The 15,732-nt window shown below is 36.1% G+C and overlaps 1 protein-coding gene across 2 annotated transcripts in view; it reads left to right on the forward strand.

The window, feature by feature from the left end:
* Window positions 1–15,510, forward strand: part of ELP2 (elongator acetyltransferase complex subunit 2) — a 37,915-nt gene extending 22,405 nt beyond the window's left edge. The window contains exons 13-22 of one of the 2 annotated variants that reach the window (XM_027740799.2): window positions 2,589–2,777; window positions 4,851–4,920; window positions 7,123–7,218; window positions 7,347–7,404; window positions 10,492–10,564; window positions 10,999–11,185; window positions 12,804–12,925; window positions 13,428–13,570; window positions 14,113–14,226; window positions 15,196–15,510. In XM_027740799.2, the coding sequence (XP_027596600.2) occupies window positions 2,589–2,777; window positions 4,851–4,920; window positions 7,123–7,218; window positions 7,347–7,404; window positions 10,492–10,564; window positions 10,999–11,185; window positions 12,804–12,925; window positions 13,428–13,570; window positions 14,113–14,226; window positions 15,196–15,352 (1,209 nt within the window). In that variant the 3' untranslated portion in view covers window positions 15,353–15,510. The remainder of the gene's footprint in view (window positions 1–2,588; window positions 2,778–4,850; window positions 4,921–7,122; window positions 7,219–7,346; window positions 7,405–10,491; window positions 10,565–10,998; window positions 11,186–12,803; window positions 12,926–13,427; window positions 13,571–14,112; window positions 14,227–15,195) is intronic. The other variant, XM_039387511.1, reaches the window with a different exon arrangement.
* The last annotated feature ends 222 nt before the right edge of the window (window positions 15,511–15,732 follow it).

Here is a 15,732-nt window from a genome sequence, read left to right on the forward strand (position 1 = left end):
TGGGAAAGGCTCTATCCACATTTGTTCCAAGCACGCTGGTGGCTTATGAGGCCAGTACGAGATAGACGTGTCCAATTGCAAAAGGCACAACAGAAAGACTCCTTACATGGTATATTCTGCAAGGCACGGTTCTTTCTGCGTTGTCTTTTCTCCTCGAGAGTCATCCTGCGTGCTTTCTCAAAAGCATCAGCAGCATTATAGATGGTGTGTCTCCAGGCCTCCCGATTGGAGGCCAGAGTAGACCAGTTATGGTGATCAATATGGCCAAGGCTGAGATGTTGTTTCAGGGACTCCTTGTATCTTCTCTTTGGGGCTCCTCTCTTGCGGCAGCCAGTGGCAAGTTCACCATAAAGCAAGATCTTAGGGAGGTGGTGGTCCTTCATCCTGGAGATGTGTCCTGCCCAACGCAGCTGTGTTCTCAGCAACATGGCCTCAATACTTGTGTGTGGAAAAGATAGTACGTTGGATTTGACATAGTGAAGCAGAGTCCAGGACTAGCACATGATGTAAGTTGGCAGCCTTCAAGAATTGTCAATATCACTTTCTCTGTGACCTACTGAAGTACCACTCTTTGTTATGTATGCTGCTTGCTAAATTTTAATCCTATTTCTGAAAGAACTGAGCTTTGTATGATTTACCTGATCAGCTCTCCCTGAAACTGTTGAATCAATTGATTTAGCAGACAGATTGTGGTCTTCATATCTAAATCTGGTGTGAACTGAATTCTTATACTTTCTGTTCTGACACAGAGCAGCCACCTTGCATCCAAGTAGTGTCAGCATTTGCTGCATGGGGTATGGGAGAAAGCTATGGTATTCTTTTGGTGAGATGAAGTGGAGGGTTGACATAGAAATGGGTCATTTGAAGGAGTCTGTTAAGGACTTCTGAACCCTGAAAACCAGGCATTTAGTTTTGCTGCTTATGAACTTGGGTAACACAGGCCTTTAAAATGCCTTAGTCTTTTTACTGAGTTCAGTATCTGAAAAATTAAAACAGGTGACATCTGATATTTATCTTAACAAGACACAATGAATGGTTCATATATCTATGAAGAGTTAGTATTACAGCTCAATATTCATGTTTTTCTTTATAAAAAGGAAGCTAAGTGTTAAATGCAAATAATTATCCCTTCTTAAAGTCTCAATTCTGATAACAGAATATCAGAAATGGGGGATAATGGTCAGCTTCAATTTGTCATGCAAATTTGCATCCTGATTTTTCTGGAAGAAGCTTATTGTGTGACTTATGCAGCTGTCTCTTTGTTTTGGGGTTTGAGTGTTTCGGTGTGTTGTTTTTTGTTTTTGTTTTTTTTTTTTTTTTTTTTTTTTTTTTTGTTCCTGTTATGTGCTGTGATCTAAAGTATGTAAAGGGTAAGAAAGGCTTTCTGCACTGTTTGATTTTTTTTTTTTTTTTTTTTTAAGAATGAATGCTTTTTTTTGCATTGGGAAGTAATCGAGCCCTTGTGAAATCATGAGGTTTTGTAGGATGTCTCAAATTCCCATTTAGGTCCTATTAGAAACTTGAGCATTCAAAGCTCAATTGAATTTTTAGGGTGAGGCAGTTTACAGTCAATAACATGTCTTTGTTTATATTCATATGGTATCTAGTACAATGTAGATTCTGTCTTGGCTACAGGCATTGTAATACTGAAGTAGTCTAAATTAATTTTAATTGATGAAATTAATTCTAATTCTGTTAGCTGTTAACTCTAAAGTGCACACTGTATTTTTCCAACTAAAGTATCATATAGGAGCAGTAACAAATGACACTTCGGAAAAATCTCTTCATGAAAGTGTATTTGCTAGAAAACAAAGATTTTTTTGGAAAAAAATTTTTCTCATGTGTAGAATAAATCAGATTTTTAGAAAAGCAATTTAAATAATTTAATATATTTTTTACTAATATTCTTTGCTTAGTATGACTATAAAACTACCTTGTCTATCTATTTTGATTAGCTGTTAATTCTTGTTTTTTTGTGTTAAAACTTGAAGAGTGGATATGAATGTAGAAAAGTAGGAAAAACTAATACTTCAAATGAAAACACTTCTATAATTTTCCAGATGTTTTTTCTACAAGAAACTATTTTGGTTTTGACAGTTTTTTTTCAGAACTTATATTAAATGGTCTCACTAAAATCAAGTATTTAAAGAAAAGAGGGAAGTAGGAACCTTTATCCTGATAACAGCAGTGCTGCTGTGCTTTGTGAAAGACAGATGAAGGAAGCAAGGTAATTATCACTACCTTTCTTAGGTCTTTCAGAGCTACAGTTTCTAAAGTAGTAGCATACAATCCTCCTTTTGCTTAGGCAATTTATGTTCTATTCCTGACTGTCTAGCATAAAGAAGTCACAGTAAGTGCCTTAAACACATCTGTGCAGGGACACAGTTTACTAATTACAGGAATTGTGTGGTGGAAAACTAGTATTCAGCTAATGTTATGTGATCATACATCAGTTTTACGCACATCAGTAGAAGGCTGCTTTATGTTAATGAAGTTAGCAAGTAAAAGATTAGTACTTTTTTCAAACTTGAAATCTTACTGCTTCTCTGGTTAAGGATTGTGTTTTAACTTTGTGTATGTTCATTTAGGTAACCTGGCATGAAATTGCAAGGCCTCAAGTACATGGATACGACATGCGTTGTCTGGCAATGGTTGGCCGGTTTCAGTTTGTGTCAGGAGCAGATGAAAAAGTGCTTCGAGTTTTTCGTGCTCCCAGGAATTTTATAGAAAATTTCAGTAACATCACTGGTATTTCAATGGAGAAGCTGTGCTCCCATGTAAGTGTGCTAAAGCAATGCTAAATGAAGACAACCCTCTTAGATGTAAATAAAGTTAATGCTTTAGAAAATTTCAGATCACACTAAACTCTGTAAAAATTCCTTTAATCATTCTAAAACCTTAACCTTGTTTTTCCTTTCCCTTCTGCTTACTTCCATGTGTGTTGCTGCATATGTATTTTTGTGATGTTGTCATATGAAACAGGTTCTATTTGAAACCAAGCAAGACCTAGTGTCAAAAGATTGTAAAGAGTGTGGGTGAATTTTAAATAAGTCAGATCATGTAGACCACTGTACACACTTGGGGATTAAGCAAACAATAAAGCTTGGGAATGTGCTTCTCCTTAATTTACGGGTGTAGTAGTCCTGGCTGGATGTAATTATTGTTGTGTGGTTATGTGTTGGTATTATTAGTTGGTTTTTTTTTAATTGTATGCTTGGAAATAGCATAAAGCTTTCAGCACTGTTGTTAGTTCTTATATATAAATATTTATAAAGATGTACTTGCTCATGCTTAATTTCCTCTTGACACTGAAAATTTTTTTGAGGCCTCTACATTCCAATTCTTAGTTGTTGGTACCTATGCTGTCCTGCATTGCTGTCCTTTCTTTGCTCCCCATTTGCATTAAGATCTAATTCTGGTTTTCCCTGCATTTTGTAGAGCAGGGATCTTGTTCAAGATAGATGCCTCTGTACAGTGCCTTGCATTCTCTTTGGATTTCTTGCTCAAAAGCAGTGTTTTCTGTGCAGTGTCTCGGAGATGGATTGGCCTTTCAATGTAATTTAACAATTGAAATATCTGGGAAACAAGTATAATCATTTTTGATACCAAGAAGTCACACAAGTAGCTGTTTAGTGCTTTAGTTCCACAAGACTTTGTAAGCATTTGCATTAATGACCATTGTACAAAAAACTCTGTGCTTTTATAATGCTGGCAGATACCATTATTTTACTTTTATGTAGACTTTTCTTATCGGCTCTTCGTCTGACTGCTGTTTTTTGATTCGTGATATCACAAAGTGTTCACATGGGCTTTGGTTAAAGAGGAAGGCTTTGTGAGCTCTAATGATACAGCTACTCTTAAGTAGCTTTATTGAAATTGTTTTCTGTGAAAGCTTTTTATCGTTAAAGTGGGTAAGCTTTTTTGTAATTTGGCTCACATGCCTTCCCCCAAAAAGTACTTAAAACCAACAAAGCCACCTTTATGTTCAAAAAGGGTTGAATAGGATTATATTCAGTTCAAATCCATTGGATTGTATTATACTTAGGGTTGTAATGAAGAACCATTTTTGTTTTAGGGGCCTTAGACTTGTATGTGTCTATCATATGCTTTCTCATCTAATTATGAACATATAAATAAATTTTAAACTGTCACCTAAATTGTTGATTTAATTCTGTAAAACAGTCTTTGAACTTTTCAGACACTGTAAGGAAGGGATTTTACAGCTATTAAATCTTTTTCATCTCTGCACAAAGGTCCGCAAGTTCACTTACCCTTTCTAAATTTTTACTTTTTTCCCTCTACCATTATAAAAGTAATTTCTGACTGATGATTTGTCTTTCCCCTGTGCTGCTTTAAACAGGCACGTATTCCAGCCACATCTCTGTGCTATTTACTGAGTTGTGTTTGAAGTTGTGGTCACAGGCACTCAACCCCCCCCCCTCTTTTCCAAAATGCTGCTTTATTATTTCACCTCAGAACAACTATTCCCAGTTCTATTGTGTCAAAATCTGCAGTGCTCTCAGTTAATAGATTAATTGTCATGTATGTGCTGGAATAAATAAAATTGTTGAAGAAAACCTGTAATTAGGGATGAAGAAAACTCTTGACCTGAGGCCTAAGAAAAGGTATGTGGGTTTTTTGTTGGTTGGTTGGTTTTGTTTTGGTTTTTTTTTTCTTTTTTTTCTGGTGGAGTACTGGTCTTTGTTTTGTCCAGGATTGGAAGTTTTTCAAAGTTTCCCCTTTCACTTCTCTAGGAAAGTAACTCTCAGATATTTCTTAAACTGTGGCCTTTGAAATCCAAACCTACATAACAATCTGTGTGTAACTTTTTTTTTTTTTTTTTAATTCAGCAGTCATCTGATCTTCCAGAAGGTGCAACTGTGCCAGCGTTGGGATTATCCAATAAAGCTGTTTTTGAAGGTATGGCAGTGAGAAATAATGGTTATGATGTTTCATCTGGAAACGTTTTTTAAGTGATTGTTTTAGTGTACATATTTTTTGTAGGTCTGTAAGTGCAGGCATTACTGCAAGTTCAGAGTCTAGAAATAAAATTGTGCAAAGTGTTTAGTTCTCTGGTAGCACCTAAATATGGTGCTTAAAAATAAAAACACGAGTGAGGATCTTTTCTCCCTTTCTCTGCCTTTGTTTTTTCCCCCTAAACATTCCCAAATGTCTTGTGCAAGCCCCAAATGCTTTCTCTGCTCTCCATATTGTGTCCTGCACCTCTGTAGGAATTAGCCCCACTCAGTCTGAAGAGGGCTCCTGAGAGCCTCATTGCTCTTCTGTGATGCATCTGGGAGTAGCCAGGGCAGGATACTATAAGAATTCCTCACCTGCCATTTTTCTTCTTTTTTCCATGCTCACTACCCCCCACCTCCCTGCCCTAAGAAGACTAATGACTTCTAGTCAAAAAATTAGTATTGAATAGCATACTGTGAAAACTAGGTTCAGAGTTATTAAAGCAAAACTACCTGTTACTACTTGCAGTTGCTCTGTAAAATACTTACCTACCTACATTCTCGAGTCCTTTTCACACTCTCCTCAAATGTTATCACCTTTGTAGAAGCTTATAGAAGTAATGCTTCTTTGAGGGGAATCAGTCAGATTTTCTCTTACAGTGAAAATAGCCATTTCTCCAGGTAAATGATGCTTTGTAGAAAGTATTGGGGAGGGAAGAATTAGTTAGCCAACAGCAAGTAATGTTGTGTCTGTAAAGACTGGTGGGGCACCAGGTGAATTTCTTGGAGAGGCATTGGAAATTACATTGTGGGGGAACAAGGAAGGAGGGACAAGCACCTGTGTAGGGTGATAAAAAATATTTTCTTGAGAGTGAGAATGAGACTGGTAGTCTGGTTTTTGATAAAGTCTCTGGTAAAAATGCACTATAGTGGAATCTACAAATTAGGTCAGACCTGTTTTTTGTCTGCTTAAAGCTTTTTCAGAAGGTGTGATCTAAAAAAGGAAGCATTTTAATAAGCTTTGTCTCCAGGGTCTCTGGTGGCAATAAGCCAAACTTTCCTCAGCCATTTGTGAGAGAAAAACCAGCTTTGTTGTACTTGAAATACAACTCATACTTGAAATAACTCATAAAATATATTTTGGCAAAGTTTTTTTTCCCATGCTTTCTAATGAGTTCTTCTGCTGAGAGAGGAGAAAAACCCCTCCTTCTCTATCATCTCACAGAGAATAACTAATATCCACTGATTTCACATGGCCCACCCAGAAGCAGCCCTATGAATAGAATTTTCCTGCCTTGTCCACCATTGCTCACCCAACGCTGTCAGCACTAATGGCTTGGGGTAAAGCACCACAGACCTCTGTTCTCACACTGCAGAGGAATCTTCATGGTGACCGATGATCAGATAGTGGTCTCAGATAAATGTTACTCATTTCATTTTCAAGGAGAGAGAAGACAGTATGAAAGAGAAAATAATCTTTTTTTTTTTTGCTTTTTCTATACCTACTTTTTGAAACTGCTGTATTTGAGATGTACATTTGGCAAAAAGGTAGTTTACGTCTGAGAGAAACTGTTGCCCAGCTCTGTACCTTTTTCTTAATACTGTCAGAGTGAAGGACAGAGTTGAATTTTAACTTAAAATTAACTACTTTCTGTTACTTCTGGTACTTTTGCCTAAAGCTAAGGACTGAGCCTTCAGCAGTTTTGCTGAAGTTTGCAAGGTGTAGATACTCTTGCTCAAGCATGGCTTTTCATTTAGGGATCTACATTAAATTTAGGAACTCATCACTTTTGTCAGAGATTTTTGTCTTAAACATTTTCAAATACAGAAGGAAAGGTTTAACATTGAGCAAACACAGGTTGAACTCCTAGTGACTGCTTTGTTCAGTCAAATCAAATTTTCTTTAATATCTAAAAGAATCTGTGCTGATGGAGAGAGGTCATTCTCAAAGGTTAGATTTTATCTTTTTTAGAAATCTCATTCTCACATGCATCAGAATAACTAGCTTCTAATAATCGTATTATTGTAACTGCAAGCAGGGAAACCTGGTTTCAGTTACTTGTATTGTAAAAACAATACATGCTTTTTATGCGTTTAATAAGTCCTCATGTTTTCCTTCCTTTCAAGTATGTTCTCTAGCTAATGGAGTCCTTACTTTGAATAGGAGATATGGCTCTTCAACCAGCAGAGGATGAAGAATCATTTAATACAATTTCGAATCAGTATCCTGAGATTTATTTTCAACCCATGATCCTTACAGGTATGAGCTTCATTTCTGTTGTAGGAAATAGAGAATGAGGTTCGTTGGATATAAACTTGAAGCATTATTTAGCTGATTTTTAGATTATTTAGTACCAAATTTGAATACACTGTACAAATGTTTTTTAGAACCTCCATCAGAGGATCACTTGCTGCAGAATACCTTATGGCCTGAAATTCAGAAGTTGTAAGTTTTTTCCTTATTGAAATTACAAAATTTCCAGAACACTATTGTAACATATTAATGTAGTATGGTCTTGTAACTCTTCCTATTTACTATCTGATTAGCCTTGTCTTTACAAATACTTGTAAAATAAATACATTATATGTGTATAAAAATTAGAAAATATAAAATACATACATGTATGCATGTTATTATATGTATATAAAACATATATGTTATTATGTGTATATAAAATTAGGAAATTATATATAAAACTTAGGAAACAGTGCCACAAATGGCATTTAGAACTGATGTGTCACAATTTTATTTTACTGGTTGTTTCTCCTTAAAACCTTGCCTATGCTCAGGGTCTCTTCTCTGTAAGGAGTTTTGTGCTTTATTTCCACTTCATGGCACAGGCTTGCAGATGAAGTTTGTCTTTCTGGTATGGAAGTAAAGGCTGAGGCATCAATAGAGGAGCTTCCCCCTAAAGCCTAACAGAGTTATAAGGTGCGATAGATGGAAGCAGCAGCTAAAATAGGATGTGCCTAGTGGTAGAGCAAAGTGATGAATGTTGAGTAAAATGGTTACAAACCCAATTTGGGTACTAAATGCTGACAGGGTGGTTGTGGATTGCAGATATTGGACTTATATGGTCATAATAATTGTTTTGTGGCTACAGAGTTTTAGAATTCTTCAGCTATGTTTTCTTCCTTTTCTGAAATTCTCAGTTTGCAGATGAAGGTTGTCACCTAATTTGTTCCCTAAGGATCCCAGTAACATGAGGCTATCCTTTCACAGTCTTCAAAGCTTTAGTATCAATCTTAAAACTACAACATGAAGAAATTAATAATCTCAATCTCTTACGAGTTTTTTTATCTGAATCTCCTAAAAGAGTGGTCTCAGGCAGGAACAAGAAGAATGTTGGGCCTTTGCTGATGATTACAGCTACCTTTATACGTTACCAGTTTTGTGACTTCAGTTGGGGGTCAGGAAATAAAAAGCTTTGGAAAAACACTTTGCAGCTTGCTTTCATTTGACTGAGGGGGAAGTTCTGTGGGAGCTCATCTTTACTTTCAACTGGGCAGTAAATCTCCTTTGATTACTTCTAAGCTCTTTTACTATGTTTGTACTCAAAGGAGGGTTTCCTGAGAGGAAAACCGGTGGATGTTAGACAATATCTGCACACTTTGTAATTCTGACTGTTACATTAACTGCTTCTTCTGTGCATGCTATGGCTGCTAATGCACTCACATAAGAAGTTTGATAAGGGATGTTTAAGTAGTGAAGCGGAGCCAAGGGCAAGATTTTTCTTCATTTGCCTTTGACATTTTGCCAAGTCTAGTGGGACATTAATATTAGATACTCTGCTATGGGAGTACTGCCTATCTTCCTGTATATCCTGCATTCATTAAAATAACTCCATTTTATGATGGTCTTCAGATGACTTATCTGAGAATTTTTTCTGTTTTCAGAGACACAGCTGATGATAGGGATTATTTTATGCAAGAGCAACAAGATGTAAAGCATTTGTAGACTTTGAGGTTTTTTGCTCAGAATAATCTTGAAAGGAGTAACATGAAAACTCATAATGTAGATTTCAAGTTGCCATAGCAGCAGAAAACCAGTGTGAGGCACTGACTTGCTAAAAATAGCTTGTTTGTCATTGACATTTGTGTATTCCTAGCTCTAACTTGACACCAAATTTTGAAGGATCAGTGTTGGATTTCGCGAAATGTTTCCTTGAAGAGGTTTTAGTATGAAGAACTTGCTGAATTTTTTACATAATCTAATAACTTAAAAATATGGTGAATCTTGTGAGAATGTGCTAATCTTTATCCTCTTCGAAAATTACTGTAGAGAGTTTGTAGACATCCTACTGAGATTAAAGCGTGAGTGTTGACATATGTGTTTATCTGCATATGTATGTACATTTCATGTAATGCACTTGAAAGTCTAAGAGATCCTTTTTGATACGAGAAGATTACTGTATTCATTTGTCTGGACACTTTGAAGGTCCAGTCAGTTTACCTGTGCCTAAAAAAATGCTATGAACTGCACAGTGCTAAGGCAAAATGGTTTGTGGTTGAAAATATCATTTCATTATTCTTTTATGCAGTTACTTCTCTCCATTGTGAACCTTTATTTGGTGGTGTACTACATAATGAAGAAATCAGACTGTGTGTATGGGATCAGGGAAAAGAGTGGTACTAGAGCTCCTATACTGGCAAGGCGTATATACTCATGTAGACAGCATCTCCTATTGCTGCTATCTTAACTTGCTTTACTGGAGACAGCACTGGCCTGTACAGGCAGCCGGTCTGACCTAAGACAGTCCTGCTCATGTGACTTTGCCAAAGACAATATTTTATATTTTCTGTTAATTTAACAAGAAATGTTACATTCTGGAGCTTCCATTTAGCAAAAACAAAGTTGCATGCAGAAGCTTGAAGTCTTTCCGTCAAGTCCTCTTCAATACTACATTTAGGAGATAAAACCAAAACAACCGAGGACTTGTTTCATGACTTGTTCCACAGGTTATTTTTCCTTCATGGAATTTCAGGAAATTTACACTTTTGATGGAATAAATATTTTTTAGTTTTAGAAAATTGACTTTCAGTGGTTTCCACTACAAAATAGTCTCCAGGAACATGCTTTAAAGTTAAACATTATGATAAAATTCCTGCTAGTCGCAAGTTAAGAGTAAGCCGTGCAGTACTACTTTCATCATTGTGTTTTCCTTTTCCAACATGATTCTCGTCCTTTGGTTCAAAAATCTTTCAGTATTTCACAGAACTGACTGGGTGTTTCTGGTATATTTCTTCAGTGGTATTCAAATGTATGGCTTCTGATTTTTATTGGTAGTGTTAAAATTGTTTTTCAAGAAAATAAGGATACACTAAATGCTGCTTTAGTTTGCTTTGTTAATCATTAGTGTAGCTTCTGCAGGACTATGGAATGGGCTGGAGAGATTTTTCTGTAGTCAGTTTCTAATTCTGAAAGAATTTATGCAGATGTTTAAACTGAATGCTGAACATTATTAGGAATTATTTGGAATGTAATACTGAAAATTACTATGATGCGTTAAATATCTTTTCACATGTATTTCAGATATGGACATGGATATGAAATATTTTGTGTTGCTTGCAATAATTCAAACACTGTAATTGCTTCAGCATGTAAGGTAAGAAAAGATTCTAGCACCATCTAGTGAAAAGTGCCCACCAGATTTCTAGGGCTGACAGAGCAGGAATCAGAATTCAGTTTGGGCTGAATTCTGTTCTTTTACATAAATGTGAAAGATTTTTTATAGGTGGCAGTTGCCTTGCAGAGGTGAGAGTGAATGCAAATAAATTATTCCTAAATTATGTATGATTCATTTGAAGATACTAATAAGATAAATTCTAACAAATATAGGTCTGAAATATTTTCTCGCTGATATATTGTCAACATTAGTAAAAAATAGTGAAACAATCTTGAAAATTCCCAGAGGAAAGCTGGATCTTACTTGATTGCAAGCCTTAAAACAAGCCCCCTAACATCTTGGTATTTTGAAATGTGTGATTTTTATATTTGCTTTCATTAATTCTCACTGATATTTTTTTCCCATCTATACAGGCTTCCAAAAAAGAACATGCAGCAATTATTTTGTGGAGCACTACTTCTTGGAAAAAACTGCAGAGTTTGTCTTTTCACAATCTGACTGTTACTCAGCTGGCATTTTCTCCTAATGACAGATTTTTACTAGCAGTTTCTAGAGACAGGAATTGGTCACTGTGGAGGAAAGAAGACTCCTCCGAGTCAGGTAAGATATGCAAAGTGGATATACACATTTGAAGACTTTGCAGTTTGTTCAATATTTTTGACTGCAGAATATTTGAAAGAGAATTGATGTAATATTTTAATGGACATTTTCCTTACAACTTTGAAGAATTAATTGTTGTAGACTCTTGTGGTTTTAAGAAATGCAATTAATAATGTATGGAAAGCTAGAAATTAAATTAAAATGCAGAGAAGAATATAATCAGGCTTTAAATGCTGTTTAATTGATGGATGTAGTGAAGTCTACTATTCTGCCTTCTGCATGTGATTGTATGTTTGTCTTATTGAAATCAAGTATACAAGGTGGCGTGTAATGCCTGAACTTCCAATTGGCATTCTGTCAAGAAAAGCCTTCATCGCGGTGTTCTGTGCAGGCATAGCTGGAGGGTTCGTTGCTACAGCCGTATCCTGCATAGAGCTGCCTTGTCCCTGTTTGCTGGGCATGGCACTTTGAGACTCTTGACAGGATTAATCTCTGTCTTTGGTGTGGCTTTCTGATAATCCTACACAATTGATTAATTTAACTAGGACTGTCTCTGTCTGGAAAAAATGCTGATAGTAAGGATTCAGTTGACCCTCTCATTAAGACTTTGAGCCTTGCAAAATCATGAGGAGATTGCTGTTGAACACTTTAATGGAATCCTAGACCAGATGCTTGTGCTGAAAATGATTATCGTTGCTCTGTTGGCTTAATAGCATATAAACACTGCTGTGCTCTATAGAATGTTCCTAGAGACTTGGCAGTGAGTTTTGGCCCCTTCAGACAGTGTCCAGTTGTATCCTGGCTTGAATTTCTGTTCTATTCACACTTCTATTCTAAAGCCTGGCATATTGTCCACAGTAGTTACAAAATGTTTCAGAATAAGGATCATGAATACTCACAGCAAGTAGAGGAAATCCTCTTTTCATCTCTTCATCAATAACCCTTCTGTCTACAAATAACATCATTATCAGTGTAAAGAAAAAGTGCTGGTATTGGCATCCCCAGAAGTGCTTATTCAAAGTCTGTGCTCCAAAATGGCAACCTTTCCTACTTAGGAAAAGCAGTTCCATTTAATGATCTGCTGATCAGATTTAGTTCTTCATTGTATACATGCTGAAATGGCAGCCTGTCTCTTTGGGAACACATGAATCTTTACAATTAGACCATTATAATTTCAGCTCTTGGGGCTTTACTGGTAAATAAGAACTGTGGTGAAATTACTGGGAATATGTGAACACACGGTAAATGTTGCACTATTCAAAAACTTCTGAAGTCAGTGTTCTTACAAAAAACTTGATAGAAATAACCTGAAGGTGTTATACTTGGACTTAAATTCTTCTGAAACAGAAATGTATGTAAAAGATTGAACTGTTCCTACTGTTTTAGGGCTATAAGGGCTGACTGATACTGTCTTGAACAGTTGCTCGTTATCACTAGTAGTAGTAAGTGTTGCAAAAAGTACCCATATGGTCCTAAGTATTCCCAGTTGCTTTAAAGAGGAATGGAATAATATCCAAGTATTCCTGCAGTTCTTACATAGAGTTAGGTAAGAGTAACAATTACTTGTAATATGTGAAGTAGTTGAAGCAAGCGTTTTTCTCTGTATGTTTTATTCCAGGAGCAGTCTTTGCTTGCTGTGCATACACAGACAAAAATACAGCTGTTCACAGTCGAATCATTTGGTCTTGTGATTGGACACCAGATAGCAAGTATTTTATTACTGGTAGTCGGGACAAAAAGGTAATTAATATTAAAGGTTTGGAAAGCCCAGAATTATTTTAATGTATTTTAGATTAGCAAATGCTTTGTTCTAATGAGACCTTTTTCTATAAATACACAAAAGTCTTATTGTGTGTTTTAGCGCAGAAATCAGTGATACTTTCATAAGCTAAATAAAGTGCTTGAATATATATATATATACAAGACTGTGGGCTGCCAGTTGGACTTTCTCCCTTCTTCTTTCGTGCAGTAAGACAAGCATATGTCGCATAATTCTATGGGTCTCAAGTTTTTCTTCAACTTTCATAACAGAATCTGTTTTTGTTGTCGGTAACTTTAATGATATCAGACAGACTGTCTACAAAGACGAATCTTTGTAGATAGAGATTTTTTACTATTTTCAGGGTCATCTACTTTGTTCTATGTCCTAGAATTCCTTTAGTTAAGTTATTCCTTATGTTTTATAAGTGCATTTACAAGAAGTTCAAAGTGAAAATTCCTAGATGACTCTGTTTTCTTACAGGTCGTTATCTGGGGCCAGTGTGATTTATCTGTGAATACTGAAGGGAATATGCTGGATTTAGTCAAGCCTTGTTCAACAGTACTAGATGCTGGGGATTCTGTAACTGCTGTTAGTATCAGCCATGTGCTTACTCCTGATGGAAGGTATTGCTGTTTTTCTGTAGTGTCATTTTGTATTTAATTAGAAATTAATATTTTCATAGTCAACTGATGTTCTGTGGCTAAACAGCTCCTGAAATCTACCTGTCAATTATTTCAACCATTCTTTAACTGAATGACCTCTACTTTTTTTTTCCTTCCTAGCCACCTTTTCAGCTGTATAGTGACTTCTCCAAACAGTGTAACAATAAAAAAAGGAAGTGGGAGCGGGAGGGAGGAAGGCATGAACACACCTGAAATGCATTAATTTTTCCAACAGTATTGACTGATCTGATGTTGTAATAAGCTCCTTACTTTTTCCTAACCAAATATATTTTGCAGGTTTCTGCTTTGCTGGTTTTTTGTAATGAAGTGGCTTTGATTTAAATTGTGATGTATTAATTTTCGTGGAAAAGTAAATACTGATTTGAAGGGCAAGGTGCGAAACAGTACTTGAGTGCTGCTACTTTCTATCCTGCATTAGAACTAGGCCTTGCTGAGCTGCATACTGTAATTTCTGTTAACTAATGCATTTATTCTCTTGATAGATATATTGTTGCAGTAGGCTTAGAGAATGGGAAGATTGTCTTGTACACATGGAAGCAAAGTGGACAAGAACTGGCAGTAGCTGACTGGACCACATGTGTTGAGATAGGTAACAGGTATGTCTTTTGAAGTAAGTTAGGAGCAATGAAATATTATTCTTGAGACTAATAGTACTGGAGTTATGTTCTTGTAATATATAAAATTATATGAAACCGGTTTATTTGTATACCAAAATTGTTATCCTTTGATCCCTGAAAGTCTAAAGATACCTTAAAGCGAAACTCGGAAAAAAAATTATTGGTTATTTAGATGTATTAAAAAACTCACCCATGAATGTGAACAAAAAACAAGAGGGGGTTAAACCCCAAAATAAATACTTCATGCTATGCAAATGCTTTGAGAAATATTTCTCTTTGTTGGCCCTACTTAAAAAGAAATAAAAATAAAAAAGTCATAAAATAAGATGATAGAAAACACTGAAGAGACGGAGGAAAGAATCCCTGTCTATATACATCAGCAAAACATTTTGGAGTGGATGACAGCAAGCTTTCAAGAGCAGCTTCTACCAGAAACCAAAGGAATGACAAGATCTGTGCGGTGCTGCTGCAGTGACAGCTAGAGAGACTCTGTAGAAAGACTTTGAATGTTTCACTTGAAGCACTCTCCTAGATTCTTCTGTCACATACTGACATTGATAGTAACAGAAATGAAAGTTGATGGTGACTTTGGCCTGTATGTGTGTGAAGTGAATTGGGAAGGGATACCAGATAACAGGAAATTGTAGGCTAAAAGCCAAAAATCTGTCATATCTCAGTAACTGAGATGCTAGACCTGTAGCTTAATGTGGTAAAACTGGAAATCAATAGCTGTTTGAATTATTGATGAGCGAGAGGATAAAATGTCATTAGTGTTAATGGCCCTACTTATTTTAAGAATTTAATACCTGCTGGTTGTCACAAATCAGTTTTTCCTCAGTTGGTAGTGTTAACTGAAGAGTACTAATTATATGAATGTTGATGTTTACAGTCACATGCCCAGCTGTGTTTGACATTTTGCAGTTATGTATGGATTTCTTTTTGTTGCAGCCAAAGTCATGCTCTTGCTGTGAAACGTTTATGTTGGAGACATCATGCAGGCAGAGCTGGACATAATGATCAGAACAGCAGCGAGTGGTTGCAGCTTGCAAGTTGTGGAGCTGATCACTGTGTTAAAGTGTTCAATGTCAACAGATCTGCTCTTTAGCAAAGACAGCAGGCCTGTCTGTGCCAAACAGATTCACAATATTTTATGTCAACTTGTAGCCATTTTGATTATTGAATTTTCTGTTTTCTGCTCTGGGAAGTGAAACATCTGACATGTAACTTATTAAAGCAACTTTGGTTGAAGTTTGAAATGTCAAATATTTTTATAATCCTGCAGTTCTGGGAATATGAAATATTTTATATGTTTTGGTTGGTGGATATCCTGGAACTGAGGCATAGGAGATGGGTAGGGTATAGGAGAAGGATAATGAGACAGCTTTAATCACTGGCTCCAAGGGTGGGTGGGAAGCTGGCGACACTTGGGTTATGTACTTGGGATTCCAAGTGGAGTACTGAATTTTTTTTAAACTCCTATTCCTA

Source organism: Pipra filicauda, unplaced genomic scaffold (genome assembly GCF_003945595.2).
Source record: "Pipra filicauda isolate LSUMZ 115617 unplaced genomic scaffold, ASM394559v2 scaffold56_size3634133_pilon, whole genome shotgun sequence".
Taxonomy (NCBI): domain Eukaryota; kingdom Metazoa; phylum Chordata; class Aves; order Passeriformes; family Pipridae; genus Pipra; species Pipra filicauda.